General features: G+C 41.2%; 1 protein-coding gene across 4 annotated transcripts in view; it reads right to left on the bottom strand.

The window, feature by feature from the left end:
* The window catches only part of ELMO1 (engulfment and cell motility 1), a 660,529-nt gene that overhangs the window by 495,664 nt on the left and 148,086 nt on the right, over positions 1 to 16,779 (bottom strand). For 3 of the 4 annotated variants that reach the window (XM_006832125.1, XM_006832127.1, XM_006832124.1), the window contains exons 7-9: positions 15,588 to 15,687; positions 5,684 to 5,835; positions 2,266 to 2,344 (exon numbers count right to left, since the gene is read on the bottom strand). In XM_006832125.1, the coding sequence (XP_006832188.1) occupies positions 2,266 to 2,344; positions 5,684 to 5,835; positions 15,588 to 15,687 (331 nt within the window). Of the gene's footprint in view, positions 1 to 2,261; positions 2,345 to 5,683; positions 5,836 to 15,587; positions 15,688 to 16,779 lie in introns of all 4 variants that reach the window. The other variant, XM_006832126.1, reaches the window with a different exon arrangement.

Raw genomic sequence — 16,779 nt, 5'->3', positions numbered from 1 at the left:
TGAGTGTTGATAGTTGATCCAAGAAGAATGAAGTCCTTGACAACTTCAATCTTTTCTCCGTTGATAAGAATGTGTTTTGAGTCCTCTTTTTTTATCAACCCCCAACTTAAAAAAGGATTAAAAACACTCCTTTTCCTGGGACAAACAAAATTCTTGTGTTTACCTTAAATGCAACGCGATTTATATAAAATCCAAGTTAATTTTCATGAGGAAGTATGTAGCTATTTTCATTTCAAAGACAGAATTAATCACATAATAATTAGTTTTCTGCTGGACTGTATACACTCTACCTTTCTTCACTGGGTTGTTCTCTTCAAAGGCCTAATCCTATTAGCTATTCTGAGAGGGTTTGTTGTTGTTATAACAATCCAAGTATATGACTAAACCTTAAATTTGGTTCACAGAATCCAGACCAGATGTTACATCAGTATTCCGTTATATTGTCACTGTTACCAATGTCCTGGAGTTAGCAAAGATTAGCATTGCTCCATGGTCACTCAATTCCAATTCAGCAAATTAACAAGAGCGCCCGAGAGCAAAATGAATGAATCTAATTCATTTCTAGATATGAGAATCCAGGTGAAATCACAGCACTCAGGATGGGAATGGACTTTCATTATCTTTAATTCAACCTCTTCTTCCACAGGTAGAGAAAGGAGACTCTAAGAGGACAAAACCAAAATAAAACTAGCTGCACTCTTAAGTCCCCTGTCTGATCTCCACTCAACTACCATGTTGTTTGGCTGGAGGTCCTTGGTCTGACCAGTAGAGGATCAAGCTCCTCCAATGCCCTTGCTAGATGGTGCATATAAATAAAATGAGAGCCATCATGTAGTTTGCTGGGCTGTTTGGGAATTGCCATAAACTTAGTACTTAGATTCGAATATCAAAGGAGCAGCCCAGGATGAGCCCACTAAAGATCTGCAAAACCACTCTTCAAAAACCCGCCTGTGTCATAGAGACCCCAGAACAGCCTGGGGTGGGCTGGCACCTCTGAGGTCCAACTAACACCCAACCAAACATACAGGCAACCCTAAGGTGATTCTATTCTTTGTGCAAATAGAGCCTCAACCTCCAGGGAAGAACAAGAATTTTAAATGGAAAACAAAGCACAATCTCTCATATTTGGTCACTAGGTTAAAAACCCTAGCAACCAGAGAGTAAAATAAAAATAAAATAAAATTCTTGACAGCAACGTTGAGCAGCATGCTAGCTTTCTAAATCTGTCTGACACAATTCAAGGGTGGGTGGCTGTCATCAAGCTCCCAGTATACTTTCTGATGGCTGAGAGATCTCATTTTTTCATCATTTCTAAACGAAGTGAACTGTGACCAGAGTAACACCGTATATCTGTTGATGGATAAAAGACATGAGTGGGTGTTACTGGGGAGGGGCAGTTAAATGTCATGATTCAGCAAAGTCCCACTTCTCCTATACACACCATCCATAATTGTCCCCTCCTTAATTAAAGAACCACCAAAGGGTTTACAGATTTAAAAGATAGATAAAGGTGAGAAGCAAAAGTTGCACTCATGGTGTGGTGCTGTAGGATAAGCACTGGACTGCTACCTGCAACGTTGGTGGTTCACACCCACCAGCCGCTCCTTGGGAACCCTATGTAGGGTCGCTATGAGTCAAAACCAACTCAATGGTACTTAGCCACAATAACCAGGGCAAAGGTTAGGATTAATATTTAGGTACTGAGGAGTCTCATTTCTCCTGTTACTACAAAGGAAGGAAAATGGACTGCATACCCCCTCCCCTCAATCATGTCTACATCTGGACAGAAGAAACACCATCAAGCAAAGTGCACTTCTGACCCATGAAAAGTTACCTCAACCAGGAGAGCAATCTGCGTAGTTTCCTTCCTGCCTTCTTACCTTTGCATCTCATAGGATTATATGTGCAAAGGATTACATCTCTTATCAGGAAAATGGACACAACACTATCCTCCCCCCAAAGAAAATCCAATAAAATGATAGACTTTAGGGGCTTCAAGTGTAGTGACATTTTCGCCTATTTTTAATATGTTGCATTTCTAGGTTCTATTTCCCTGAATAGAAGGGAAAAGTACTTGCCATCTCAACCTAGTTCCTGCTGTATTTTCTAGCAGTTCCAGACTGGCCCCCCCAACTGGAGGGCAGTTATCCTGGAACACCCACCTACAAGCAGTAGAGGAGCCCAAGGAGCCCCCAGGATGGTTAAGATAGAGCTTTTTGTGCCCGACCCTTGACACATTCATAAGACAAAAGAATTACAACTCACCTGCCGCCTTTCATCAGGGGCCTTCAGGAAAAGTGCATTTATCACTGCAATAGTGTACGTCTGGATTTCCTGATCTGTCCTGTAAAGACACACAATGACGCAGAAAATGAGAAGAGAAATGCCACAGAAAAAACAACAGGCAATCCCTGAGTTATACCCCAGTAAGGCTCATAACTTCCACCCCTAGAAAAGGGACAGAGATAGACAAGACCCCCACAAATGCAGTTGGCTCTGAGAATGCATTTCAACAACCACAAGGTATAAACACAGTGGGGCTACAGTCACTATTACTAGTTGGGCAACAGATAACTCGTTAAATGTCTCCACGATCTCCCAAGAACACCCAGGCAGCCTGCCCACTCTTCCTCCACCCCTCTGCCACAACACCTCTGTTAGGATTAAAAGCATACAATCAAGGAATGCAGCATGTGTGCATGTGTGTGTGTGTATAATTATCTGATGCATGAAGCATATTAGGGAACAGTCTTGAGGATTCTCCCATTCCTGGGCTTAGAAAGGCTGCTGCCTTGTCTCCATGGCAATGGTATTACAACTCTGTAAAATCGATTCCAAACTATGAACTTAATACCCAAAGAAACAGATATTTATATTTACGCATTTGCTTCCACTGAAAGAAACCAGACATTCTCAATGAAGTCCCCTTCAAGTGTCCTTTAAGCACACGGTAAACAGTAAATAAGAAAGACAAGACATAAACAGGGACAGGCCTGTGAGCTACTTTTCAAGGACTATTGTGGGCTGAATGGTGACCCTGGGAAAAAAAACAAACAAAAAACCGTCTACCCACATCATCATCCCTGGAACCTGTGCATGTCACAGGTTCTTGAGAAGAGGAAATTCGCCTGGAGGGTCCTAAGCGTCCCTATAAGAGTCTGGGGACAGACACACAGAGGAGAAGGCAATGTGAAGACAGAGGCAGAGACTTGAGTGATATGGATCCAAGCCAAGGAATGCCAGGGAATGTCAAGGCCACCCAAAACTATAAGAGGCACAGAACAGGTGCTTTCCTAGGGTCTCTGCAATGTGGTCAAATTGGCACTTTGATTTCCAAGTTCTGTCCTCCAAAAACTGGGGGAAAAAAATCAATGTCTGTTGTTATAAGCCACCAAGTTTGTGGTTCAGCAGAAGGCAGGACTAGTTCATCGCAAGCTACTGTGGCCCATGGAAAAGTTCTTGTGGTCACACTAAGAGTTTCCTTACCTGCAACATAGGTAAGAAGAAGGCATCGCTGTGAGGAAAAAGTCCCTAAGTGGTGGAACTGGCTAAATGCTTAACTACTGACACAAAGGTTGGCAGTTTGAACCCATCAAGAGGTACCTTAGAAGAAAAGCCATGTACCTACCTCAGAAAGGCCACAGCCACAAAAACCACAAGGAAGAGTAATTCAGAGCGCTATCATGCATCTGAATCTTGTTCACTTGTGGGGGGGTGACGACAAAATGAGAGAATGCATATAAAATTGTTCACACAGTGCTTGGCAAGTAAGAAACTCTCCACTTTGAGGGAGTGCACCGTGAATGAACGAGTGTGTCCTCAAGACTCAGAGAAAAGATAGAAACTGCACGGTTAATGCATTTCACATTCAGGCAAATGTGAACGGATCTTGCTTCTGGAGAAGTTGCACACAAAGTCACCATTTTAAACTGTGTGCTAATTTCCACTGAGGCCACAAGTCACAGCTTCTTCAATTTAAATTTAAATTCTGGTCAGCCTCCTCCCTCCAAGAAAAAGAAATCATCAATGCACTTTTGATTGCTTATGTTGTAAACACAATATTTAACATTTTTGGTCTATTAAGAATTACTCAGTAATCTCTCATACGTCCCAACCAAAGGACCAATCTGTTTCCTCATGAGAGTTTGCAAATATGAACTGAGACAGAAGAGGACAAGTCTTGGGAGGTGGGTCATTTTTAGTGAGCTAATACACTAGAGAAAAGACCTGAGGCTGAGGGACCCCACAGGCCATTATTTCTGTTCTTCCCAAGGCTCTTGTTCTTGTTAAGTGCTGTCGAGTTGGTACCGATTCACAGCGACCCTGTATAAGGGTTTCTGAGGAGCAGCTGGTGAGCTTGAAACACTAACCTTGCAATTCAAACCAACCTTGCAGTCCAGTGCACTAACCCACAGTGCCAAAGTCATTCCTGGATGCTATATTCCAGTATCTGCCCCAAAACTCCGTATCCCCTGGCAGCTACCTCATGATGCCTGGTACCATCTAGCACCTTAAAGTAACTTATAAAGTAGCAGTGTACAAACGGGTCCTACTCAGCTATCATCAGATGCAACCTTACAAGTTATGTAAAATTGGAGAGAAGGGAAAAAGCCCCAAAGGGTAGAGGCTGTTAGGGAAGTGGTCTTTCACTTTTAGCTCAAGCCTCTGGAAAAAAACATATAAATTTTATTATAAATGACATGTCACTTTGAGCCTAGCTAAATTAGAAAGAAGCCTGAATTTTAAACTTCCTAATTTACTATGAAAATACTCTTATAACAGAAAAAACACTATTCTTAACGTGATTAAGGGAAGTCCATTGAGAACTTAGGAGAACAAATTGTTCTATTATGTCTTATTAAAAGTCAGAGTTTACTGACCAAAGTTGATTAGTTGTCACCAGGGGTGGAAGAGAAGAGGAGAGGGGGTCATCTTTTTGGAAGGAGTGAGATTCTATTTATGGTGATGCAAAATCTGGCAACAGAAGTTGGTGTTGCTTATACAACATGAGTAATGTGATTGAACTCATCAAATTGTCCAAATGAAAAACACTGAACTGGCAAATGCTGTATTATACATACCTTTACAACATTTAAAAATAACATTAAAATGCACACACAAAAGTCTCTATTGATGCCTGACATGGTGTTGTAGGGTAGGCAACACTGGACTGCTAATCAAAAGTCAGCAGTTCAGACTCTTCAGAACCAACTCCACAGCACTTAACAACAACACTGATGCCTACCAATATTCATCAACACTGAAAACTGATGAAGTGCCAAGCACTGAGGGTTGTTGTTGTTAAGTGCCGTCGAGTCGGTTCCAAGTCATAGCGACCCTGTAGAGGGTTTCCGAGGAGCAGCTGGTGAGCTTGAACCACCGACCTTGCAGTTCAAATGGCTTTGCAGTCTGGCACATTAACCCACAGCACTATACACTAGGACTCACAAAGGGTAAAGTGGTGCCCAAAACTGGCATATAGCTCACGCCCACTGGTAGGAACAAGGGGGCGTGACTAGTGACTATGCCATTTCAGTGTGTCAGGAACAAGGGTGGTCCATTCTCTAGTTATATTCCAAATCAAGGTTCTTATTAATATTTTTTTCCTGTGCATTTAATAGAACCAACACAGAACACTGCCCAGGACTCTCTCCACAAAGCCTTTCCTGTCTCCCACGCTTACCCTTGAAGATGTGGAATCAGTTGGCCAATTGTGATCTCTTGCGCCACCTTCTGGTAAAGGTCATGGCTATTGAGCACCATGGACTCCAAAATGGCCAAGGACCGCTGCAGGATGGAGATGTCTACGGCTGACTTGTTCACAAAACTTGCTATCTGAAAATCCAAGGGGAGGCACAATTGGCTATTGGTGGGGGAAGCAGAGCAGAGGCATAAGGCAGGGAACAAATAACGTAAACAGGAAATGCACTTGAAAAACATCAGACACTGAGGATACAAAGTACTTACAATTACAGCAAAATGGCAAGAAACTCAGCAAGTGAACAATGGCTGCCCATCACATCATCACATCATCACAAAACGCTACTGAGACCCTGTTTCCATCATTCAATGAAAATTAATTTTTTACAAGGGGGGGTGCTTAAAGAATTATTCTGTCTAGTTTTTCCAGAGTATTCTTCCAAGTTTCAGCTTTCGGGGAAGGATGATTTAAACACATAGGCTGTAGGGATGCCTGTGTTTCTTTGAAACAGTAATGTGGGCATATGCCAAAAGTCATTTCTTTTCTAGTCTCAGACAATTCGTTAATCCACATGATCAATGCCTGTTACATCGTTATGTTCTTAAAGGACTTACAACAATCACACTCTTGTCAGCACATTCCAACTGGTAATTGTTCAGTCAGTGGCAACTCTCCTAACCAAAACCCCTTTCCTCCCTCCAGTCTTCCAGTTTCTTCTGGCTAAAATAAATCCTTTTCATCTCTCTCAAATTGAGCAAAGAGGAAAACGGTTTAAATTAACAGTACTAAAAGTTAAAATAATAGCTTAAGCTCTTAAACATATCCCCCAAGGAATTAATCATTAAGGTCTCAAATATCATAAATCACAGTGTAAGAGGGAAGTAAAATAAAGGTTAGAATAATGGATCACAGCAATCCAAACACATGGGTACCATATAAAGGTTTTATTTTAGAGGCATCATTAAAAGTTATTACTGTCTGTTGACAACTCATACTAAAAGGCTGTTATTATATCAACATAATGACTATGTTCTTAAAAGCGAAATAATTTGGTTCTGTCACAAATAGACACTTGCTACTTCCCGCTGTCAACACCCATTTCTCCCTTTCTGCAGGCGCATCCCCTCCCCACCCTTGGACATAACAAAATGCTAAGTGCACCACGGTAACTTCCAGTTACCACTCCGATTGTGTCCAGCTCAATGAGTCCCTGGTAAAAGTAAGGGTGGGAGTGGAGATACCAACATCCATGCCTGCTAACAGGAGGTGACAAATACAGTAAACGATATGACAAAGTATAGTAACTTTCTGACTTTACATTCTAAAATGCTATTGTTTTACATATAATACCAACTACAAGAAGATTATGATAATTTTAAGGTTCTCAAAAGACGGAATTAAGTTATTTCACAGTAAATAAACATGTATACTGTGTCTGCCAAGCTGCTGTCTTAATCCTTACAATCTGCTCCACTCCACCCCTCTGACCATGCTAGGGCCACCAAATCTCTTCAATGGTCAATTATCCTCATACTAGTTTAATGCTTAACTGAGGCCATGTCTAAATACAATAGAAATGCCTTTCCCACAACTACAATCCTAATCCGTTTTTCACTGGCCCTGCACAATATGAGGAAGCTCAAGAACTTATCATAATTTCATTGGCACTACAGACTTGAGATTGTTTTTCTCTACTAATTGTCTCCTCTTTTCAGGGTACCCTTCTTCTTTCCACTTAGTAAGTTAGGATGTGCCTTAAGATTCAGAGTCTCTGGGTGAAGTAAAGGGTTAAGCATTCAGTAACAAAGCAAAAGGTTGGCAGTTTGTAACCACCCAAGGTACATCAGAAGAAAGACCATATCTACTTCCAAAAGATCAAAAAACCTGCACATGCAGGGTCATTGTGAGTCAGAACCAACTAGACAGCATCTAACAAAGCCAAGAATTGTCTCCTCTTTCCAGAATCCCCTTTATTTATTACATTTGGATGCGTCTTAAGACACCACAAGTTTCCTACCTGAAAGTCTGCCCACCTCATTTCCCACCGCCCTTCGTTCCTCTTTCCACTCATTTAATATCTATGCATCTATTAACTGATTCATTCTAGCAGTATGTATTGGCTATGTGCCATACAATAGCTTGCACTGTCCTAGACATGAAAGAGCAAGGCTCATACAACTTTTAACTCAAAGAAGTGTATGATTTTGCACAGACATATACATAAAAAGGGAATTAACTATATTGGGTGTGCAGCTGTGGGTTAATGTGCCAGACTGCAAAGCCACTTGAACTGCAAGGTCGGAGGTTCAAACTCACCAGTGGCTCCTCAGAAACCCAATACAGGGTCGCTATGGGTTGGAACTGGCTCAACAGCACTTAACAACAACAACAATGATATTGAGTATGTATTATTGGATATTATCGGATATTTCAACAAAGCTTAATATTAAATGGGGTGCAAATATAACTCATGATCTTTACATTCTTCTCTTCCAATTAGCACTCTTTCCCAAATTTGCCATAATCGTTAATGATTCATGTCCTCATCTCTCTAGTTTCTATTTTTATGGACACACTAAATGTCTCCCTTTGGCACATCTGCAAAGTGGCATGGGTGCAGACAAAGTTAGCACACTAGTCCAACTCATTCTTAGCTAACTAAAACAGCATCTTCTTCAGCACCCTCTATGTTCGAGTCTTCCCAAAATGGAAACTTACCCTCTATTTCTATCAATATCTTGTTGACAATATGTCTTTTGGCAAAATAAAATAAAAATTAAATCATAACACTCAATACTTTCTGATAGCAAGTAACTGTCTAATGATGAGTGTTTTAATTCCTCTCCCAGTACCACTTCCAATGTTGTTGTTGTTGTTAAGTGCCATCGAGTCAGTTCCGACCCATAGCGACCCTGTACAGGGTTTCCAAGGGTGTAAATCTTTACGGGAGTAGAAAGCCTCATCTTTCTCCCGCGGAGCGGCTGGTAGTTTCGAACTGCTGACCTTAAGGTTCGCAGCCCGATTCGTAACCACTACACTACCAGAGCTCCTTACCACTTCCAATGGGCCTACTCAATAGTCATAAACGATAGTTTAAGGTTCTCATGTACTCTGGCCTATTTATATTCCACACACATATCCTACTTCCAACTGTCATTACTATATGCATTTATAAATTGTTTTCTCTCAAGTAAAACTAACCCCTTACTTTCAGCAAAGTATTCTTTTAAAAGTTCTCTCTTCTAGACAACCTCTTTCTTGGCATAGGTCATTGTTATTATTGTTAAGTGCCTTAGAGTCAGTTTCGAGTCACAGTGATGCTGTAGAGCCCATCATTTCAGCAATCGTACAATGTGTTAGAGAATATGGGTTTTGTGTAACACATCTAGCCAAGTACCTGCCTGGCAGAAAGCAGCTACGCACCTATGAGAGTTTCAGATACGCTTCTGATGTATAGAACAGCTATGTTTTTGGATCTAACGTCTTTCTTTGCCTTTATTTGTTAGTGGCTTGAACTGGGCATCTAAATAAGCCAATAGTTTTATTTAAATAGCATTATTAACCAAAGATTCAGGGTTGATTCAAGCTAATTTAGTATTTCCTCAAAAGAAGCTCTAGAGACAGAATAATTAGTGGAACGCACGCTGAGTGTTCAATGTGTGATTTTAAGATTCTAGATCTTGATGAAGCTAACTTATACATGACATTGGTTAAATTTCAGTTTTACTTGTCCCTCCCAAATGAAGAATGACGTCCTTTGCCTTTAAGTTTATCCCAGCTCTATTACTAGTCTTTGGCTGACACAGATGGGCCGGCCTAAACCAGCTACAGTTGTTGTTGTTGTGTGCCGTGGAGTCGGTTCCGACTCATAGTGACCCTGTAACAGGGTTTCCGAGGCTGTAAATCTTTACGGGATCAGAAAGTCTCATCTTCCTTCCACAGAACAGCTGGTAGTTTCAAACTGCTGACCTTAAGGTTTGCAGCCCAATTCGTAACCACTTTGCTACCAGAGCTCCTTAAGCTACAGTACGCTTCTTGAAATAGGTTTGTATTATAAGGAAAAAAAGGAGAAAGGAGTTGGCAGTTACTATGTGTGCTTCCTCTACATAGAGTCCTGGTGGGATAAAGCACTGAACTGCAAGGTTGGTTCGAACCACAAAGTCGGTGGTTCTAACTCACCAATCGCTTCTTGTAAACCCCATACAGATTGCTATGAGTCAGAACCGACTCGACAGCACTTACCCACAACCTCCTCATTCGTTTAAAAAGGTTATCTAAACCAAACAGAGTAAGAAGATTTCAGCGATTTTTTAAGGCACTGAAGTAAAATTGCAGTTCAACAATCAATGACAAAAGCTATTAAAGTTACATAAAAAAAAAAAAAAATTTTTTTAGAACCACTTAGAATGAGATCCTACACTTCTCCTATGTTACCAAAACTGAAAAGAATCCTGGAGACAGCATGGAGCCCGACTCCTGCATTTTAAATGATCTGGGATGTTGCTGTATGCTACAGAGGCAATTTCGGCTCTAAGAAGAAACCCATAAATCTCTCAAGAATTTAAGAAGCCAAAATTGACAGGTCTCTACACCAAAATGGCTGAATGTTTGTCTAGGCACTGAAAATATTTGCAGAGAGAGCCAGGTCCCCCTGCAGAGCTAACGTTTCAAGAGAGTTTGTATGTAACTTTCCTTCCAAGACAAGGCATTTGGCTAGAGGAACACTAACTCTTAACACAAAAAGTACTTTTTTTTTTTCTCTCCCCTTTGCTTCTTCTCCATCTCTTCCTACCCTAAGTAAGTAGCCAAGTCTTTTAAAACAAAACATTCTATGTTCACAACAAAGCCTTCCAAGTTTCAGAGTATTTATGAAATAGTATTATTATTCATTGCATCTCAAATTTGCAAACAGAAACTAGACCCTAGCATAACAAAATAGATAAAATGGTTGAGAAGGAGACAAGGGCTGGCAGGGGAAAAAAATAGTTCTCCAAAGTGGCATGAATTTGGCATTAATAAGGAGCCAAATCTAGAGCCCAGGGATAAGCATCTTTTGTCAGAGCATTTCCTAGTTGGTTTTTGCAGAGATAAAGCTCCACTTAAAGAGAGTTGGTTGGTTGGTTATGTGCCGTGGAGTCGGTTGTGACTCATAGCGACCCTGTACAGGGTTTCCGAGGCTATAAATCTTTACGGGAGCAGAAAGCCTCATCTTTCTCCCAAGGAGCAGCTGGTAGTTTCGAACTGCTGACCTTGCAGATCGCAGCCCAATTTGTAACCACTACGCTGCCAGATTTTTGCATACAATCCCTGGGTTGTCAAAGACCTGAACTTGGTTCAGCTAATGAACAACAAACATTAGCTTCACACACACAAAATATTAGCTATAAAGTAATTGTGTGATGATAATTTTTAAGTCAAACCTGAGGTCTCTTAGTACCAATGCAAAGTGAATGCAATGACTAAGAATACAGAAATAGAATGCATTGTCTTTTTAAAAATATTTATTTTATTTCAATGGCTTTTTTAGCTATTGTTGTTGCTAAGTGCCATCGAATCAATTCCAACCCATAGAGACCCTGTATAGGGTTTTCAAGGAGGAGCTAGTGAGCTTGAACTACCAACCTTGCAGTTCAAATGGCTTTGCAGTCTGGCACATTAACCTACAGTGCCACACCAGGACTCCTAGATAGATCTATCTATCTATCTATCTATCTATCTATCTATCTATCTATCTATCTATCTATCTATCTACCTATCTACCTACCTATCTTTACATATAGTAGGATTTTAATTTCAGTGAATGAAAACCACTTTCTTAAAATAGTTAGAAATTTACGGCAGTCATTCTTTCTAACCACTCACACTATTCACATCATTTAAAGAAAGAAGACAACTTTGTAATTCCTTCCCACTGGTAAGACATTTCTTTATCATCTTTTTTTTACTGCAGTAAAATACATATAACATGAAATTTGCCATTTGAACCATTTTTTTCAATGTACAATTTAGTAGCATTAATTATATTGACATAAAATTATCACTGTTCTCTATTTCCAAAACGTTTTCATTGCCTCAAACAGAAAGTCTGTAGCCATTAAATAGTAATTCACCCTTGATGTGGCACTGCAGGATAATGCACTGGACCGCAAGGTCAGTTTGAACTACAAGGTGGGTGCTTCAAATTCACCAGCAGCTCCGCAGAAAGCCTTTACAGGGTCGATGTGAGCCGGAACCAAATTGATAGCACATAAGAACAACAACCCCTAAAAACCTCTTTGTCGCTCTACGTAGTACTGATACTCCCGACAGTTCATATCTATAAGATTGTACAATATTCATCTTTCTGTGACTGGCTCATCACTGATATTTTACTTAAAATGTCTTTACATACGGTACCATTTATTCCTCCTTTTCTTCAAGGTCAATAGTGTTTTTAGTTTTGTTTTGTTTTTTAATACTTCAAAAACCAACTTCTTTCCTTCCTTTTACAGAAATGGATTACGGTCTCCCTCTATGCCAGGACCTGGGGTAAGGCCATGGAGAAACCTGTGTTTCTGGATGCCTAGAACTCATGACCTAATTGGAGAGAATACCAAATGAACAACAGCAATGAAGAATCACAGGAATGTAGCCAGCACTGAGAGAAGAGAAATGCGCATGATGCCAAGGAGAACTGGAGCAGAAGAGACCACTTAGTTCTGCTAGTGAGGCCAGGGTGAATACACAGACCATGTGGGTTAGACAAGGCTCTCTGTGAAAAGCACAGGTCATTGGTGATGACCCCTCAGTCACTACAGGTTCATCTAACCTCCCTAAGCCACTGCCTCCTGGCTTCCCCTACTAGAATACCAAAATCATCTCTTCTACTCTGGACAGGAGAGCTGTGGAAGCAAGAGTGATAATGTGGGTGAGAATGCAACACAATGTCAGGGAATTGACACAAAGTGTGGCACTGTGGGATCAACACTGGATTGTGAAGCACAAGGCTGCTGGTTCAAACCTACCAGCTGCTCCTTGGAAACCCAATGCAGGGTCACTAGGAGTCAGAACAACTTAACAGCATTTAACAACAACAACAATCATATTGTTAAGGAGTCTTCGTGGTGCTACGGTTCATATGGTTATTCAACCACTAAGAAAAAGGTGCGTGATTCACACTTGGCAGACTTTCTGAGAGAAAATACATGGTGATCTGCTCCCACAACTGTTTTCATCTGGAAAATACATAGGGCAGTTCTACCGGTCATCCAGAGTTATTCTGAGTTGGAATTCACTCAATGGCACACAACAGTGACAACTATAGTGTGTTTTTTATAGAAAAAAAGGTTCTGGTAACACACAAACAAGGTAATTTGGACATAAGAAAGACGTGACATAAATTTGGAAAGTGTTAACATTTCTCTAAGTATGCAGAAAATCTTAAAAACCCAGTATCTTCAGAATTGGGGTTGCGTCTTTAGAACTTGCCTTTAGAAAGACAAACAAAATACAGCACTCATTTTGAGCTCTCCTCTCAGAGTCCTGGTGTGGTACTGCAGCCTAAGCACTGGACCACAAAGTCAGTTTGCACCACAAGGTTGGCAGTTCAAATTCACCAGCTGCTCTTCAGAAACCCTATACAGGGTCATCATGAGTCAGAACCAACTCGAATGCACTTAACAACAAAAATCTACCTCTTACACTCTCTGCCACCACAAAGATGTCCCCTGTAGCATCTTTAATTTCTTCTACTTTCTCGACGACAGTAGTTTTGTTTCTTCTTAGCAATTCATACCACTGACCAAGGAGTACTGGTGTGGTCCACCAGCCACTCCTTGGAAACCCTATACAGGGTCACTATGAGTCGGAAACGGCTGGACGGACGGCATTTAACAATAACAACCAGACGAGGAGCTCTGGTAGAGTAGTGGTTATGAATCAGGCTGCAAACCTCAGGGACAGCTGTTCGAAATTACCAGCTGTTCCGCAGGAGAAAGATGAGTTTTCTGAGTTTGTAAAGATTTACAGCCTCGGAAACCCTATACAGGGTTGCTATGAGTCGGTACCGACTCCACGGCACTAACAACAACAACAACCATTTACAATAGAAGGCAAAAAGCTCTTTTCCCTATTTATAGCCTTTCCGTGTGGTTCCTGTTACTCTTCTCCTTTGGCCTTGTAGATTTACATAAGAAGAGAGGGTTCAGAGATGTTCTCAATGGACTCCAGTCTTAAGTAAATGTGTATGTCCCATCCAGGAGCCAATGAACCTCCAACACCCTTATTCGGAGATAAGGAGCCATAAATTCAGAATAGAGACTCCCCAAGGTATTGAATAACCACAGAGAGAACTGGAGTATTTCACAGGGAAGGAACCACAACCGGTGATCAAAGTTAGCACTGCCATAGTAAGACATCTCAAGTCCAAGTGCTCCTTATATGACGCACTGAGAAGGATCCAACGCCACTTCTGTATGACTTTCCCAAAATGCCAAGCCTCAATATGATCATGGGGACACATCAGACCAAACATGCCAAGTCCACAACATAGATGTCCTGCATTCCTCAAATGCAGTAATGATTGAGGAGATCAGGAAGACTTGGCAGCTAAATGCAATGTGGGATCCCACACAGGATTCTTAGCAGAGAAAGGCATTAGTAGAAAAAGTTGCAAAATCAAATAAAGGTTAATAGTATTGTACCAATGTCAACTTCTTAGTATTAAGTACAATTCACTAAATATGCTACTTTGCTGTTGTTGAGAACCATCAAGTCAGTTCCAACTCATAGCGACCCTGTAGAGGGTTTCTGAGGAGCAGCTGGTGGGTTTGAACCACTGACTTTGTGGTTCTCATTTCAGTGCTTATCCTACAGTGCAACACCAGGAGTCCAAATGTACTATAGGCATGATGTTGTTGCGATTGTTTGGTGCCATCAAGTTGGTTTCAACTCACAGTGACCCTGTATAGGGTTTTGGAGGAGCAGCTGGTGGATTTGAACCGCTGACCTTGCAGTTACAACCGACCTTGTAGCCTAATGCTTATCCTTCAGTGCCACACCAGGACTATGCTAAATGCTAACAATAGGGTAAGCCGGATGAAGACTACATTTTTTGCATGGCATGTTTTCGTTAACTCTACCACTATTCGAAAATTTGGAGTCTCCGTGTGGCGTTACAGGATAAAGCACTGGACCTCAAGGGTGGTTTGAACCACAAGGTCGGTGGTTCAAACTCACCAGCAGCTCTTTAGAAACCCTATACAGGCTTGCTATGCATTGGCACCGACTGGATAGCACCTAATAACTTAACAACATTCCAAAACTGAAAATTTAAAAAGTCAAGTGGATCTTATGAGACAACTTTGATTTTTCCAGGTTCTTCCCAGGATTACTAAAATTCTATATTTTGATAACTGTTCCTAAGAATCTATACTTATAAAATGACTTATTGAATTCTAAACATCTCTTCTTTCAGAACACAACCCCCAAATCTACTGCCATTGAGTTACTTCCAACTTACAGCTAATAGAACTGTTCCTTTAGATTTCTGAGATTGTAACTCTTCATGGGAGCAGACAGCCTCATCTTTCTCCCCAAAGCAACTGGTGGGTTTAAACTGATGATTCCAGTTCAACACTTAACCCACTGCACAATCAGGCCTCCTGCAGAGACTTAATCTGTTTTTAATAGCATGCCACTTTGGTTCCCTGTTGACTCTGCAGTTCTCATGTTCTCAGTGTAGAGAAAAAATACTATTTTTACATAGAATTTGACACTCTGAGCTCCACAAACCTAATACTATGAAAAAACCACACCTCACTTTTAACATAAAGAATTAAAGGAAGCAGTAATCAAACACTCTCAAAGTAAAGTCTCTATGAAAGAAGAGCAGAACAATCTGCCTTACCTTCTTAATGAACGCCACTGAAAATGTATCCCACGACACAATGCCATGATCCATCAGCTCCACAAATGCAGTCAGAGTGAAAGACAACATGTCTCCAAAGCTGGAAAACAAAAGGAAATACAATTGTTACAGGTCCCAAAATGTCGAGCAAAGAAAAACACAGCCGCGATCACGTTCTAGAAAAACGAGTGCCGACCGACTGTAAAAGGAGTCCTTGTGTGGCGCTGTGGGTTAATGCGCTGGACGGCAAAGTCGGTTTGAACCATAAGGTCCGCGGTTCAAGCTCACCCGCTGCTCCACGGAAACTTATACAGGGTCACTATGGGTCAGAATGGACTCGACGGCACTTAACAACGGCAAGACTTTAAAAAGAGCAGTGGGAGTCTGCAGCTGGGCCAGAAACCAAATCCACCAGTCAGTGGCAATGAGACAGGATGACACCAGTGAGTTGAACCACGGCTTCAAGTTGACAGGCGTGGCTTTGAACTGACTCCTGCTCTGGAAGCAAGATCCTGTTGAGAAATTTACCTGTCATTCTGTCTGTTGTCTTTGTTGGAAAATGGGATGTTAGTACCTATCTAACCAAAAGGACTCCTGGTGTGGAGCTGTAGGATAAGCACTGGAATGTGAACCACAAGGTCAGTGGTTCAAACCCACCAGCTGCTCTTCAGAAACCCTATTCAGGGTCTCCTTGAGTCGGAACTGACTCGACAGCACTTAACAACTACAAAAAAAGTGTGTACCGCATACGTTCTTAGGATAACTTAAAAGAAAAAATTTTCAGCAAATGGCAGTTAAAGGAGCTAAAAGAAGGCGTTGTGTTCCATTTGTCATTCACAGGGATCTAAACGAAGAATGAAGGAACTCATTTAGGAGCAGTATCATTTTGGAAAGGGTCCACGTGGTCTGGATATACCATGAGTATGCACGGAAATATATCTGTGTCCATATCACACTGGTCAGCATTTTATCTCTGGACAAAATCTATGGAGAACTGGTGTGGCACTATGGGATAAGCAAGGTTGGTGGCTCAAAACCCCCAGCTGCTATTCAGAAACCCTATACTGGGTATTGGGAATGGCACTTACCAACAATAATGGGCACACTGTCTGTTTTCTCTCCCTAAGTACAGCTGTGATTCTGAAGGCCAGGGGAGGTTCTAGTGTGTGATTTAGAGACCCATATAGAAGGA

This window comes from Chrysochloris asiatica, unplaced genomic scaffold (genome assembly GCF_000296735.1).
Source record: "Chrysochloris asiatica unplaced genomic scaffold, ChrAsi1.0 scaffold00006, whole genome shotgun sequence".
Classification (NCBI taxonomy): domain Eukaryota; kingdom Metazoa; phylum Chordata; class Mammalia; order Afrosoricida; family Chrysochloridae; genus Chrysochloris; species Chrysochloris asiatica.
Note: the sequence above shows the minus strand (reverse complement) of the source record. Positions and strands in the feature narration are given on the sequence as shown.